The sequence below is a fragment of the Megalobrama amblycephala genome, linkage group LG1 (genome assembly GCF_018812025.1).
Source record: "Megalobrama amblycephala isolate DHTTF-2021 linkage group LG1, ASM1881202v1, whole genome shotgun sequence".
In the NCBI taxonomy this organism is placed as follows: domain Eukaryota; kingdom Metazoa; phylum Chordata; class Actinopteri; order Cypriniformes; family Xenocyprididae; genus Megalobrama; species Megalobrama amblycephala.
In genome coordinates, this window is record NC_063044.1 from 37,572,158 (window position 1) to 37,588,735 (window position 16,578).

A 16,578-nucleotide genomic window follows, 5' to 3' on the forward strand; every position below is an offset into this window, starting at 1 on the left:
TGTTTTTTTGTCCTGTGCCAGTTCGTCATCTAATGCAGTGGTTCTCGAACCTGTCCTGGGGACCCCTTACCGCTGCACATTTTGTATGTCTCCCTCATCAGACACACCTAATTCAACTCTTGCAGTTTCTACTAATTAGTTGATGAGTTGAATCAGGTGTGTTAGATGAGGGAAACATGCAAAATGTGCAGTGGTGAGGGGTCCCCAGGACAGGTTTGAGAACCACTGATCTAATGCACTGTTTGTGTCCTGCCCTGTCTGATCGTGTTACCGTGTTCAGTCCTTCTTTGTCCAGATGCTGGTCTTCTTTTCCCTAACAGGGTAGTTTTTGTTTTATTTTATTAATAATAAAGGCTATTGTTCTCTGCATCACTGAGTCCTTGCCTCATCCCTCAACACCTACCTTGACTGAAAGAGAACCTGAGCCATCTAGAGACCAGAAGATTGTTTTGGGAAACACTTATTAATGTTAAGGTACAGCTTAAGGCATAACTTAAGAATGACATAGCATTAAGAAGGTTTCGGGAAATCCAGCCCAGGATATTATATAGAGACTTGTTTACTGGCCCCACAAAAGACCCACCCGCAAGCCACAACCGCTCTTAACATCAGCGGCTAAAACCAAAACTCGTTCACTTTTTTATGTTTGATGTGAACACTTTATGAAAATAAAGCAGCTACATGATTGTTATGAATCTTGAATCGCTGTGGTGACATATCACAGCTAGGGAAGTAATAAATAATTTAGAGAAACATCAATTCTAAACCTTGTACTTTTTAAATGAAGACTTCTTTTTGTGTCTCTTTTGTCTAAAGTTTAACACAGTGACCTGAGCGACTTCAGACTGCCAGAACTTCCTGAGTGAGCGTTGTCATAGCAACCTGCCTGCAGTTAAGCATTTTAAGACCGCTAGTCAGATCTCAGTAGATTTTGACCAACATAAATGAATCAAAAAATAAAAAGATGCTATGCATAAATGGTGACATCTCCGTGTGACTTATAGAAATAATGACAATTCACTGTGAGTAATCTATTCAAATTGAATGTAGTCTATGGATGATGTATGTTGTGATCCACTGAAACAATAAACATGTCTCAAACTATTTAGTGCAATCAGCAACTTTTAGTTAAAAGACAAATTAGCTGGTAATACGATCATAAAATTATAGAGACATTCATCATTTTTTGTTAAGGCTTTATTAAGAATGAATCTCATTTCAGTACACCAGACTCAGATGTGACAAATAAAGACTGACCCTTCACAAATAACATGGGGGGGGATGAGAGATATTAAAGGGGACATTGCATAAAAATCAGATTTTTTCCCTGTATAATCAGGTCCCCGGTGCATCTACCAACCCAGAAAATGTGAAAAAAGGACAACCAAGTAACTTTGTTTTGGTAAGCCTTTCTCTGCAAGCATGTGAAAAAAATGACCCGCTCAGATTTCGCTCACCTAGTGATGTAGGAAGGGGATTCAATCTGCATGTTTCCACCCACAGCACCGCCATTTTGTTTTTGCAAGTGACAACGGTGTACCAGTTTTAACGCCATGGCAAAAGTTTGAGCAAAGCATGCTAACTGTTCTGTCGTTGGCTGCAAAGACGAGCACAGAACACTATTTAGAGTCTTGTTAGCTTGGATAGCCTGCAAGTTGACCCTGGCAAGCTCGACTTCTAAAAAAAGGAGCATTTCTGTCCAAGTGATATTTAGAAAAAAAAAAAAAATTGATTATTCACAGCATTTGATAGCAATCATAAACATTAGCCTGGTGTGTATGGCTCTGTTATGCTCTGGTACTCTATGTCCATATGGGTTTTGCAAAAAAAGATTAACATGACGGCGAATGCTAGTCGGCGAGTTGAATCAACTCCACAGCAACTACATAAATTTATCCAGTAACCATTCAGAAATGTCCAGGTGCATTGTAAAAGTTCTTCCTGAGTCTCTCCATCAGTGTCTGAATGCAAGGCTGAACACTGTTACTGACAATCGTCATTTTGTCTGCGTGAGATTCTCCAGCTTTGTTGTTGTTGAGCAACCGAAGCGTGAGCTGTTAAAGCTCCGCCCTCTTCTGGAAAGGGGGCAGGGAGCAGCAGCTCATTTGCATTTAAAGGGACACACACAAAAACAACGTGTTTTTTCTTTCTCCCAAATAGGGGCAAATTTGACAAGCTATAATCTCATCTGTGGGGTATTTTGAGCTGAAACTTCAGAGACACATTCTGGGGACGCCAGAGACTTATATTATATCTTGTGAAAAAGGGGATAGTAGGTCCCCTTTAAAGTGTGGGCAGAGGGAGAGCTGATTCTAATGAGGCCCACTGCTTCAATCCCCCTTCAGGCCTTTCAGTACATGGGAAGGCTTTTGTTGGCTGACACAATTCACTGTTTTTAGTTGCCAAGCAAGACCGAGTCGGAATTCCTCTCGCCTCTGCGTCTGGACTATAGCAGATTTCAACCATTTTCATCAAAATGAAAAACAATATCTTGTGCTTTCTTGGTCTGTCCATTTTCGGAATAGGTAAGATGTTGCAGTGTGCAAATAACTCTAGTTGTTTTATAATATTTCAGGTTATGCTATGAGTAAACTATTCAGTGTATATCTGTTCAAGTACTATAACAGTTGCTAACTTCCTATGAAAACCTACTGATTTTTTTTCTGTACCATTTTTGGCAGTGTGTAAAAGCTTGTTTGAGAAATAATTTACATTACACTTTATAAACTGCGGTTTCTGAATGTAATGTGTTACTAGAAAGATAATGAGTTATAGCTACATCTACATCTGCACTCTAGTTTACTGCACAGTTTGTTTCTAAATATGCAAGAAAATATTTAAATGTTCTCTATATGTGGCATATTACATACATCTGATAAATGTGATTTTGATGATATTCTGATGCACACCTCCTTCAGTGTCAGGTGACAGTTGCTCCCTAGAGATCTCTCCCTCCAGAGTAGTGGTGAAATTTGGGGATCCGGTGTCGGTCAGCTGTGTGGCCTCTCGTCCAGTACGTGTGCTGGGATGGGAATCGGTCATTGCCGCATCACACACTCAGCGTGACCTCAGCGTTCAGTGGCAGGTAGACAGTTTGACTGACTGGATTGAGGAGCCAATCTGCTATGGTGTTTTTTTCACTGCACCCAGGCAGTGTGAGGAAAAACTAAACCTTGTTCTATACAGTAAGTACAGCATTTAAAATCACAGTCTGAAAAAAGTTAGCATGGACTTAAACCAACCAGTTTAAAATAACCAGATTTTTAAAGGACTAATTCTTCCAAAAATTAAAATCATGAAAAATATTATGAAAGTCAACTTTTATACCCCCTTAAAATCACCATTAACAAAGTGACATTTAAAAGTAGTCTGAAATTTAAGTAATTGTTCTTTAATTACACTAAATCTAGCATGATATGTACTGTATATGCAACCTTATTGGATAAACGTAACTATAAGTACAATTCACTGCTGTTTCCAGCTGAAATGAACATTGTAATGCCGAGTACACACATGGATCCAAATGCAGTGTTTTTTTTTTTTATTTACAAAAGGAAACACAAAACATCAGCAAAACACAGAACATCAGGAGAAGAACTGAAATCTCAAAGCAACGAGGAACAAAACTGAGCATAAACTTAAAAGTCCAAACACAAAACCAGGGAAACAAGACAGGAAAGTAAACATACATTGTTGCTCAGAATTAGAAGCTTGTAAAAATAAATCTGCATTGTTCATCCTTTTGATCTTTTATAAAAATAAAAATAAAAAATCACAAAAATCTGACCTTTCAGTGAAGTAAAGGAATTGAAAATGTAAGGAAAATCTCTTTATGAAATAAATGTTTTTTCTCTAAAACACGTTTGTAACATGTGGTTGCTGACAAACAGATGAAGGGTAATTCCAATACAAAGTTTAATGACAATAATTCAGGAACAGGTAGCAACACACACATAAAACATATGAGACTGAACTGAACACAAATATACACTGATATACACAAGAGTTGATTAACTAAGGATGCACAGCTGTGATGGTGAGTTAGTGTCCATGGTGACTGATGAGTGGCAGGAACTAAGAACAAAGGAACACATGTGATGAATGAAAACCAAAACAAACAGAACGTGATGGCGACAGCGTGACAACGTTGGCCACAATTATTGGCACCCTTTTATCCAATACTTTTTGCAACATCCTTTTGTAACAGCTCTGGGTCTTCACCTATAATGCCTGATGAGTTTGGAGATCAGAGACCATTCCTTCATACAGAATCTCTCCAGATCCTTCAGATTCCAGCTCCATGATGGTGCTTCTTCTCTTCAGTTCACTCCACTCATTTTCTATGGGGTTCAGATCAGGGAACTGGGATGGCCATGGTAGAAGCTTCATTTTGTGCTCAGTGACACATTTTTGTGTTGCTTTTGATGTTTGTTTTGGATCATTGTCCTGTTGGAAGATCCAACCACAACCCATTATAAGATTTATAGTGGAAGCAGGTTTTGTTTTTTTATCTGTTGGTATTTGATAGAATCCATGATACCATGTATCTGAACAAGATGTCCAGGACCTCCAGCAGAAAAATAGGCCCATAACATTAAAGATCCAGCAGTATATTTAACCGTGGACATGGGGTACTTTTTATCCATGTGTGTACCAAACCCATCTGATGGGTTTGATTTTTTTAGTTTCATTTGACCATAGAAGCCGGTCCCAATTGAAGTTCCAGTCATGTCTGACAACTGAATATGCTGGAGATTGTTTCTGGATGAGAGCAGAGGATTTTTCTTGAAACCCTCCTGAACTTGTGGGGATGTAGGTGCTGTTTGATCATTTTTTTAGGCTTTCTGAGACTCAAGACTCAACTAATCTCTGCAATTCTCCAGCTGTGATCCTTGGAGAGTCTTTGTCTCGCATTAGGTCGCGCATTAGGACGATTTAGACGCACATCCTCTTCCAGGCAGATCTGTAACATTGTCACGTTCTTGTTCATTCTGGACTCCAATTCCCATAATCCTCCCTGCCAGTCACATGCACTCTCTTCACCAATCACCCATTGCCACATACAGCTACGTACATTCTCTGGACTATTTAAGACTCACTCACACACTACCTCATTGCGAGGTCTTGTTTACTCCTGTGACAACTCTGAGCGTTTGTAATCTGTCTCCCTGTCTGTTATTGATCCTGCCTGTTTCCGGTTTATGATTCTCTGCCTTTTGCCTTTGGATTGTTTATTGTTATCTGGACTGTGAATGATATCTGCCTGCCCTGATCTACTGGGCCTGTATCCTGACCACGATTCTGCCTAGCCCTTGCTGTTCCTGTTTGCCCCTGCTTTGACCCTGCCTGTACGACCACTCTTACTTTAATAAAGCTTGCAAATGGATCTCTGCCTGAGTCCCGCCTCGTTACAAACATCTTAAGTTGATTGGAACTTCTTAATTATTTCCCTGATAGTGGAAATAGGGATTTTCAATGCTTTAGCCATTTTCTTACAGCCACTTTCTATTTTGTGAAGCCCAACAATCTTTTGCTGCACATCAATACTATCTTTCCCCCCACTTTCAATTCTTTTCCTTCAAACTAAAGGTTAGATTTTTGTTAATTTTATTAATTAAAGATCAAAAGGATAAACAATGCAGATTTATTTTTACAGTCATCTTTGATCATATTTACCAAGGGTGTCAATAATTCTGAGCACAACCGTAAGTGGCAGTAAAAAAACAATAACCTTTTCAAACAAATTATGATTACAGGCCAGATTATAGATTAATACTTTTTTTTTTTTTTTTTTTTGCGTGGTTCCTTGCACCACACTAAGGTATGACCCAGAAAACACCTTTACCATAGTGCATGATTTGTAAACTAAAACATTTTAATATTTATATCACATAAACAGCCTCATATGAACGGCTTTTCTGATGTAGCAAAATTGATCGGTAGCACTTGCGACTCTAAGCTCTTGGTACGAGTCACAATAAAACTTGTACAAAATGCGTTTTTTTTCCGGTTAGATTTAGTGTAGATGGTAAGTTAATTAATTTCAAAAGCAATAGAGCATCACACTTTTAGCGCCACCCACCAGAAGTATCATTTCTGTACTACCGTGAAACATACAACAATCAACGTAATAAAACATTGCCGGAGATTTAGGAGCTCTGGTGGGAAAAAAAAAAAAATCAGTCAATAATGAGGGTGAGTAAATGATGACAAAGTTGTCATTTTGGGGTGAACTATTCCTTTACATGTGGTTACCAAGTAGTTACAATGGTTAAGCTGGTCAACCTGTAACAATATCAGGTCGTGCCAGAAACAGACCAGTATCTAAAGGAAGACCACTTGGAATTTAAACTGGTCTATACTACTATGCTTGTTCGAATATCTTCATTAAATATCTTTGTCTAAAATTTCCAATTGTCTTTACACAGAGAAACCAGACAGTGTGTCCATAAGTTTAGTGAATCACAGCAGTCCAGTGGTGGTAGGAAGAGAGTACCAGCTACAGTGTGAGGTGCATAACGTTGCACCTGTTCAGTACCTTGTTTTAAGATGGTACCGAGGACAAACCGAGGTTTACAACCACTCATTCTCAGAGTTATCCCCTGCGACACCAGTCCAGGTGTCGTCCATCTTGCTGATTGTCCCAAACAGAGCTGATGATGGAGCTCAGTACAGGTGTGAAGCAGAGCTGAAACTGGGAGCAGAAGGACCTCAACCTTCTCCAACAGTTCAGTCTGAAGTTCTCAACCTTGCTGTTCAATGTAAGTGAATAAAGGCACCAGTACTCAATAGTTCAAACATTTTATTTTATAGCAATCAATGTTAATAGCTATCAATGTTAACATAAATTTTTCAGTGCGTGCTAAATTCTTCTATTTACTGTTGTTTTCATTTTTTTATCAGACCCGCCTGACTTCCGCAGTCCAGAGGAAGAGATAGTGGACATCAGTGAAGATAGTGAAATGGTACTGGATTGTACTGCGGAGGGTAACCCGCCTCCTGTGTATATCTGGACCTCCTCAAACCTTCAGGAAAAGGCTGATCAGCCTGTTTTGACAACTGCATCTTTGAGCCCAGGGGTGTATACGTGCACTGCGTCTAATATCCTCGGAAAAAAGAGCAAACAGTTTGTCATCAAACACAAATCCAAAGGTGAGAGCAATAAAGACGCCATGGAAATGTAAATATTGAAGCCCCCCACCCCAAAGGTAGCATGAGTTATTTGAGTTCTACATGCAGTCAAACTGAATTGAACCCTAAATATATAAGAAAGCATCTTGCAAAGCAAATATATGCAGGAGCTCTAAATACTCTCTCAGAAAAACACAGTGTTGTCACTAAAGAGCTTTTCACACTTGAAATAGTTAGCCTGGGTCATTCTGAACACTGAATACTGGGTTATGTTGCTTCACGTTTCACACTGCTCATAATTTACCAGGGGTTAACAATTAATCATATTCATAAGCTGACGTTTCACATTGTACATTCCTAAACCCTGGCTTAATGTTCTCATTTGCATATTTGTGGAGTCAGTGTCACTGATTTGACGAACGCTGCACGCTGTATGTTCACACAAAAGCTCTAACATTGCGCATCTATATATTATATATTGCCGACTGTACTATCAAGTTTATTCTGAATGGACTTTTCGGATTATAAAGGTAAGAATGAAACTGTCTCTTCACTCCAGTTGTCACATTTTCTGTCACCATTTGACATTTTTCCCCTCAAATGCTGAAGCTACTGTTTATACAACGCGCAGTGTTTCCGTGACTGTGAATACGAGGCAAGCTATTGGTGGTCCGTTGCATCTAGTTGTAACATTTTAACACCATATCATTTCATACTGTACAAGTTTGGCAAAACAAAAGTGGTGCAGAGCAGAGCAGGGTTTCATAACCCCAGGTAAAATGTGGTGCTAACCCCGTTTCTAATCGGCAAGTGTGTAATGTTCCTTTACCCGGGGTTAAAAGCGGTGTTTAGAACAACCATAGTGTGAAAATTCCTTAAGATATAAAAGTGAAAAGGTACATCTTTGTACCTTACTTACCCCTAAATGGTACATATTAGTACCTTACAGGTACATTTTAGTACTTTAAAAAGTTTATATTAGTACCTTAAAGGATTAGTTCACTTTTAAATAAACTTTTCCTGATACACTGTAAAAAATGACCGTGATTTTAACAGTAAAAGACTGTAAAAATGCTGCGGTGAAAAACTGTTGATTGGTTTACAGAAAGTTTCCGTACTATATACGGTGAATAACTGTAATAGATCTAATGGTACATTTAATGTAATTTTACGGTAAAATACCGTTAAATTCACAGTTTTTGGAAGTAAAAAATAACAATTCATTGTAAAATTTACAGTGAAAAACCGTATATTGACATTCCCACAATTCCCTGCGTGATACTTCACATTTGATATATTTTCGTTGAAATAACTCTGTTTCTTCTTAGTTTTTCTTATTTTTTTCTAATCAGTTATGTACATTAGGGTTTTATGTTACATCTAATGTTGTTAAATTAATGTTTATTGCATTTTTAAAATTTCATGCATGTTACCATGATGGTGTTTAGTGTGTGTGTGAATGACACTGTGTGCATCTTCTATATGTTAGTGTTGTCCTCCTCAGCTTGTGGAAAAGCTGCTTGTGATGAACTTTGATTCATCATGTGACTCTTATCACCACTGTGTTTGGTGACTGTCAGTGTATTATAAAGGTACAAAACAGATATTAGTACTTCATTAGGTTAGTAAATTAACATTATATCAGTAAATGAAATACGTTACTTTACCGTAAATTTAACAGATTTAAAATGTAAAATTCACATGTAACTCCGTAAGTATGTTTACGGTTTGATGTCATTTTTACAGTATTGTTCTGGTAACCACAGCTGCCGGTATTTTTCCGTAGAAACAACAGGATTTTTTTTTACAGTGTAATTTTCTCACCTCCATGTCATCCAAGATGTTCATGTCTTCCTACGCCTTTCCTATTCTACTTACGGAACGAACGCTGCGGCAGTTTAGTTTTTTTTTTATAAGTTGAATAGGGAAGGTGTAGGACATACAGCATAAACGTTTTGAAGAATGCGGAAACCGGAAGTACGTTCAAGGCGATATTTTGTTTATAAATCATATACAGTTGTATTTTTTTTCGAAAATGAGCGATCGTTTCTCTAGATAAGACCCTTATTCCTTGTCTGGTATCGTTTAAAGCCCTTTGAAGCTGCACTGAAACTGTAATTTTGACCTTCGACCATTTGGAGTCCACTGAAGTCCATTATAAGGAGAATAATCCTGGAATGTTTTCATCAAAAACCTTCATTTCTTTTCGAGTGACGAAAGAAAGACATGAACATCTTGGATGACATGGGGGTGAGTAAATTATCAGGAAAAGTTTATTTAAAAGTGGACTAATCCTTTAAAGGTACATATTATAGGCCCGGTTTCACAGACAGGGCTTAGACTAAGCCAGGATTAAGCCTTAGTGTGCATCTTGAGACAAAACAACAGCACTGACATATTTTAAGATATGTCAGTGCAAGTTGCTTTCAGTTAAAATGGCTACAATGTGCATTTTAGTCTGTGAAACCTGGGGTAAAAGTACATATTAGTACCTTTTCGTTTTTGTACCTTAGGGTACATCCCTAGTGACAGCGCTGTACCTTTTTATTCTGACAGTGTAGATGAACATTGACCTCAACAATGAAAATAAACAAACATGCTGCAATGCATGCTGGTCTCAATAAGGTGTACCACTGAATACTTCCCCAAGCTTCTGAAGCCCTGAATACATATTTTTGTTCTGACAGTGTAGCATCGTACCATTCACCGAGTTGATCCCCTGAGCATAACAGATACTCCTAAAACAACATTCCACTCTTATGTTTTGAAAGCACACAACCCTTGTGTAAAAAGAGTACTTATTAAAGAAGTAATATATATTAAAATAATATACTTAAGTGAAAACTGAATGTGAAATTTGGTGCAGTTGCCGATATTTATATGGCAAAAAAGTAAGATGCAATTCTGATAGTTTATAATGTAAATCAATAAGATCTTTATAACAATACAGCAGACAAAATGCCTATAAATATCAGCTGGCACTCTATATCATTCAATAATTTGATATTTAAATGCTTAGGATTATGATCAAAGCTTTGCAGTTTTAATTGTGCAAAACATAATGTAATTCAATACAGTGATGATTGAGAGATATACAAATAGACGTTCCTCAAAAGGTGCATCATGTTTAATAAAACCTTTTTAACATGACTTTTTTTTTTAAATATATATATGGACAATCCAGTAAACCCAGGTTTCTTCAACCCAGTAGATCTTGAAATATTAAAAACAATTATATTTTATTTTACTTGCTACAAAGGCATAAACAATCAAGGCATGTAGATTGTGCTCGACAGGTTTTTCAGCAAAGTTTTGATCATGTTAATAATTTACAGGCCTTAGAAATATGCATATTAAATATGACACAGGCTTTATAGGGTTAATGCAATTTCTATTGCATGACATGATAGCTGCAAGAGACAGTGTTGACGTAAGACCTTTCAAATACAGCAACAGGAAGCAAAGCAAGAACAGGAATTCCTGCAATGAACTGATCTTTCAGAGCCTTCCCTGTTGCGAGAGATCTAGTTTTATATTTTATTATCAGTCCTGCATGCATTTTAACATGCTTCACGAGTTTAGATAGATGTGTATTTTACGGCATGTGTGTAATCAGTGGGGATTTGCTAGTAACTTGAAGGGACAGTTCATTTACTTTACTTTAGTTTACGTTACTTTACTTTACTTTACTTTGTTATACACATTGTGGAAATGGTCTCTGGCTTCACAGTACATCACCACATTAATACACATAAGAAAAAGCATGCAATACACAATAGTTATATTAAAAAAACAAAAAAAACAAAAAAAAAACAGTCACTCTCATGTAAAATTTTGACAGCACTGGGCGCAAAGGATAATTGGTAAACTTTCCTTGTCACTCGTCAACCGTTGAAACTCATGAAGAGGGTGAGACACATCCTCAACTATCTTTAAAGCATTTTGTTTGGCTTTATTTCGATAGAGATCATTCAGATGTCTCTGCATCTTACCAATTATCTTGCTTGCCTTATTTACAATCTTGGACAGTTTGACTCTATTTACACTCAGGTTACCATACCATGAGATCATATTATATTTCTATTATATTTCTATTTCATATTATATTATATTTAATGAAAATTCTGTCATTAATTAAGCTTCATGTTCTTCCAAACCTGTAGAGCATAACTTAAAGGGTTAGTTCACCCAAAAATGACATTTCTGTCATTAATTACTCACCCTCATGTCATTCCAAACCTGTAGGACCTTCATTCATCTTAAGAACACAAATTAAGATATTTTTTATTAGATTTGTCAAAAGTACCGACTTTGTACAAATTGGTACTGAAATGTAAAAACTGTGATGCTTTGAGCGCTGTTGAGTGGATCTGTAAACGTCTCTGATTGGCTGTTGTGTTCATGTGCTCATCAGATATGTCTGTAATTGGCTACAATGATCAACGCACGAGAGCGTTTGAATTTGCAAGCGGGAGCATTTGAAATCACACGAAGTGTTTGAATTTGAAAGCGTTTTGAAAGCGGGAGCGTTTGAAAGCAGGTGTCTATCAGTGGACTGGTCTGCGATAGATGCCTGCTTTCAAACGCTCCCGTGTGTACCTGTGTAATCGCTTGGTGAATCATATCTGATGAGCCGTGAACACAACGGCCAATCAGAGGTGTTTATGAATCTGCTCAACAGCACTTAAAGTGTCACATTTGTAAAATTTCAGTACCGACTAGGTACCAAAGTTGGTACTTTTGACAACTCTATTTTTGATGAAATCCATTTTTTTTATATCTCCCATAGAAAACAACAAAATGACCACATTCAAGGTCCAGAAAGGTATTAAAGACATCATTAAAAGAGTCAACATGACTACAGTGGTTCAACCTTAATGTTATGAAGCGATGAGAATACTTTTTGTGCACAAAAACAAAACAAAAATAATGACTTTATTCAACAATTTTCTCTCTACCCTGTCCCCTATGCAGTTTACATTGAAGACACATTGCAGAGCTTCCGTGTTCAACATCAGATGAATGCCAACTCATTATTGGCCGGATCACACGCATGCGTCGTGCTGCTCATGTGAACAGCATCGGCCAATACTGAGCCTACTGCGTTTTTAGTTTTTTTTTTTTTGCACAAAAGTGTTCTCGTCGCTTCATAACATTAAGGTTGTAGTGACGTTGACTAGTTTTACAATGTCTTTACTACTTCTCTTGACCTTGAATGTGGTAATTTTGTTGCTTTCTATGGGAGAAACCTCTCGGATTTCATCAAAAATATCTTAATTAGTGTTCAGAAGATGAACGAAGGTCTTATGGGTGTGGAACAACATGAGGGTGAGTAATTAATGACAGTAATTTCATTTTTGGGTGAACTAACCCTTTAAAGGAATCACATTTGTTCCATAGTAGCCTCATTGGTTTCAGTTAAATTTAAATTTGATTTTAAGATCCTCCTGTTTGTCTCCAATACATTTTATGTCTAGTTTTGACAGGTCCACATACTGTAAATGAGTATTCAAATGTTTGCTTCTGTATCTGCTAAACATAGGCAATGTCAAGACAACACACAACCAAATGATTCATACTGCTCATTCACCACTGTTGTGTGTGTTTTACAGGTGTTTAAGCCCAGAGACCTTGAGAATGAACCGAAGACATACAGCTGTAGATGATACGGACAGGACATTCTGAACGTGGGAGATCAAAATCTAGTTACATTTTTAGATATATATGTTACATTTTAGGGGACTCTCTTTTCAGGGGTTATGATTTGTTAAATATGAGAGTCAAACCTACATACAGTATGTGTAAAATCTATCCTAGTTAGCATTATTAATGTTTTGCGTAAGATAATTTTTTTAACAGAGCATTTGTATGTTCCATGACACATTGTGATGGCTCTTACATTTTAATGTTTTTTTGTCGATATTTACTCACCCAATAATAAATAAACTTGTGAATACAATACTAAAGAGTACATTTCATTACATTCCCCAAGCATTTTTTATTGATTGCTCTTTAACCAAGCCAGTGGGGTTTTTTGTAATTCTTGTTCAGCTCATGTTGTGCTATGTATCAGGTACAGACTGCAGAGGAGTTGATATTTTGACTTTTACTTAGAAATTACTCCTTTCAAAGTCACATATGAAACCTTATATTAAAAAGACATTCGTTCATCTTTGAAACACAAATGAAGATGTTTTTAATAAAATCTAAGAGCTTTCTGTCCCTCTATTGACAGCCTACTCAACTACTACTTTCAAGGCCCAGTAGTTCACGAGTTACAAATAATCACATTTACAAATAGAGTAAAGTGGTATGCGTATTTGGCGTGCTGCCAAGGAAAGGGCTCCGAGCTTGGTATTTTGGCCAGAACAGAGTACTCCCCCTGTATCTCTGTTTAAGATAGTGACCAGGTGGTGGAGGGATGCTGAAAACTGTTGAGGAACAACGAGTGAGTCATATATACGTGTGTGTGTGTGTGTGTATATGTGTATATATATATATATATATATATATATATATATATATATATATATATATATATATATATATATTAAAAACATACCCAATTGTGTGTGTGTATATATATGCCTCCACTCATGCTGTGACCTGTTGATTGCTGGAATGACGTGTTGAATGGATAGATAATTTGAATGTGTTCCTCCTGAACTTTGTTAATAAAACATCATTAAAAACATAATTAATCCATGTTATAAAGCATTGTGAAAAATCATAATTTACAAAATATTAATCTCTGACATGCGTCATGCAAAACTTCTGCTCTCACGTCATCACAACACCCATTGTGGTACTCTCATGAACGTGTTGGAAGTTTTGTAAATAAAGTGGTAAATTATGAAAGAAATAATTGCGCAAACAAAGCACTTGTGTCATAAAATTGAGGTTAAACCACTGGAGTCTGGATTACTGTAATGATGTCTTAACTAAATTTCTGGGGCTTGAAACTGGTAGTTGCCAAGGCTGTCAGTGGAGGGACAGAAAGCTCTCAGATTTCATTAAAAAGATTGTTTTTAAAACAATTGTGTTTCAAAGAAACAAAAGTGTTTTTGGAACGACATGAGGGTGAGTAATTAATGACATGATTTTAATTTTTGGGGTGAACTATCCCTTTAACACTCAGGTTTGATATTGTTAGTCTCATTTTATGTCCATTTTGGTTTACTTGGCTCTTAGCTAATCATTCTGGACAGTTGTGACATGGAGACGGTAGTTGTGTAAATTATGATTTAAAGACTTGTTTTGCAATCATTTCAAGTTGAGCCAAGCTAAAAAAAATCAACGGAACTGTGCTCAGTTATAACAAATACAAATTATTATAAAAACTGCCAACATGTTACAGCACAGCGTTGCCCTCAGACAACGGAAAGTTTTCATAAGCCCGGTCTAGTAAATACAGTATATATACAAGTATATATATACAAGTATATATATACAAGTTTGCTCATGTTTTTTGTTGAGTATCACACACACACACGCTTATAAATCAGGCTTTTATATGCAGTTCATTGCAAATCAATAATAATTGGGAGATGGACAAATAAATGTTCCCCAAAAGTCAAAGGTGTCATATTTAACATTTACATTAACATGAAAAAAATGTCAAAAGAATGTTTAATCTTTAACATTAAAAAATAATGTATGACTAATCAAGTAAACCCAATTTGCTTCAGTACAATAAATGTTTTTCTTACATTTACTTTATAAAAATAATTAATGATTTCTGAGCAAAAAAAGACTTTACTTGATTAAAAAAGTATGAATTATCAATCAGAGGACAGAAGGCATTATGTAAAACAGGTTTTCAGCAAAGTTTTGGTCGTAATGATAATTTATAGGGCCTAGAAATTTGCGTATTAAATATTATACAGCATTATACAATATATTCATTAATAAGCATTAAACTTATTGTTCAACAGAATTTTACAAATAATGTTTAAAGTTATGAGAGAATAAATGGTTTTAAAAATCTGGCTATAATGTTGTAACACGCATTGCCAAACAAGCATTCTGTTTTCAATGGATTTATACCCCCAAAGGGAGAATGTATCCTGGGAGATATAAACATTTAAAGACAAATTATGAAAAATGTAAAAATTAAATTCATAAAATTTCAACATAAACGTAAGCTAACACTCAACAACAACTTTTTAAACAGGTAAGTCCCCTCCAAATATTGTAAATATGTGAAATATATCAACTTTTCTGATAAGGTTAGTAGATTTCCCACTACAGGGGGTCATGCTGTTTTTAAATGCTGCCCGTGAGGTAAACAAAAAATGTATGAACAAAGTCAATATATCTAAATATTCACAACAAACACCCTTTCAACATGAAACCATTAAATGAGACCTAAACTTTCCCTGACTCTCCCCACAGCCTCTCAAATGTTTGTATCTCCCAGGATACGTCGCCCTTTTAGCGTTACTATAAATAGGCCTACTTAGAATGAGGAAGATGTGTTTTCAAAGAAAAGGACGCAGTGGCATTTGAACTTGCATCCAACAACGGTTCAGTTTCTTGTAAACCGGAATATAATTTTTATTGGTTCCTTCGAGATTCTAGTTTCGGTTTTACAAGTAGGTTAAATTAAGTTCTGCTACTTAAAAAGACTAGGCCTAGAAATTACACGTTCATAAACAGAATTTAATTGGAAGCAGTTGTGTTTTAAAACATACGTGTGTAATGTAATAAGGATATTTTAGCAGTCAAAAATAGCACAGTTATTTCCCATGTTTATTTTTCGCAAAGTGTCTCATTGCAGCACCTGCTTTCTTTGAGTGTGTGTTTGTTTGTCGAATTGCTCCCTCTCGTGGAGGTATTTTTTAAAGTCATAAGTCTCATGTAGGCTATTGATTAGATACAGATCAGTCTATTATTAGGTAACAGAAGCCTTGTGTTTTAAAGAAAGAAGGAAAAATGTAGAAGAAACACAACATCAAACATTACATGTGAAACTTTACATTAATATGATTTAAATAAATATGATTTTAATAATGTGTGTATATATAAAGTAGAATAATATAGTGACTTAACAAAAGGATCAAAGAGAATAAATTATCATTTGGGTTAATTGTCATAAGCATATATATGTCCGTAATGATTTAGATATTTTAAGCATTATTAATAATAAGCTTTAAAATGAACATTACTTTTTTTTTTTAATCTTGCTTTGACAGGCACTTAAATGTAAATGAATAAATAAAATGAAATATGTCATGATAAAACATGACTTAATGCATTGATACATTAAAATATTGTGTTATCACATTTATTATAATTGTATGGTTGGCATTTTTGAAATCTTAAAGGGTTAGTTCACCCAAAAATTACATTTCTGTCATTTATTACTCACCCTCCTATCGTTCTACACCCGTAAGACCTTTGTTAATCTTCAGAACACAAATTAAGATATTTTAGTTGAAATATTGA

The 16,578-nt window shown here is 36.0% G+C and overlaps 1 protein-coding gene across 1 annotated transcript; it reads left to right on the plus strand.

Annotated features, from left to right (window-relative positions):
* The first annotated feature begins 2,224 nt into the window (after positions 1-2,224).
* On the plus strand, positions 2,225-13,092 carry si:ch211-66e2.5 (hemicentin-1). Its single transcript, XM_048191598.1, has 5 exons — positions 2,225-2,525; positions 2,919-3,185; positions 6,429-6,761; positions 6,904-7,152; positions 12,744-13,092. The coding sequence occupies exons 1-5, from the start codon at positions 2,477-2,479 to the stop codon at positions 12,749-12,751; spliced, it is 906 nt and encodes a 301-aa protein (XP_048047555.1). The 5' UTR covers positions 2,225-2,476; the 3' UTR covers positions 12,752-13,092.
* The last annotated feature ends 3,486 nt before the right edge of the window (positions 13,093-16,578 follow it).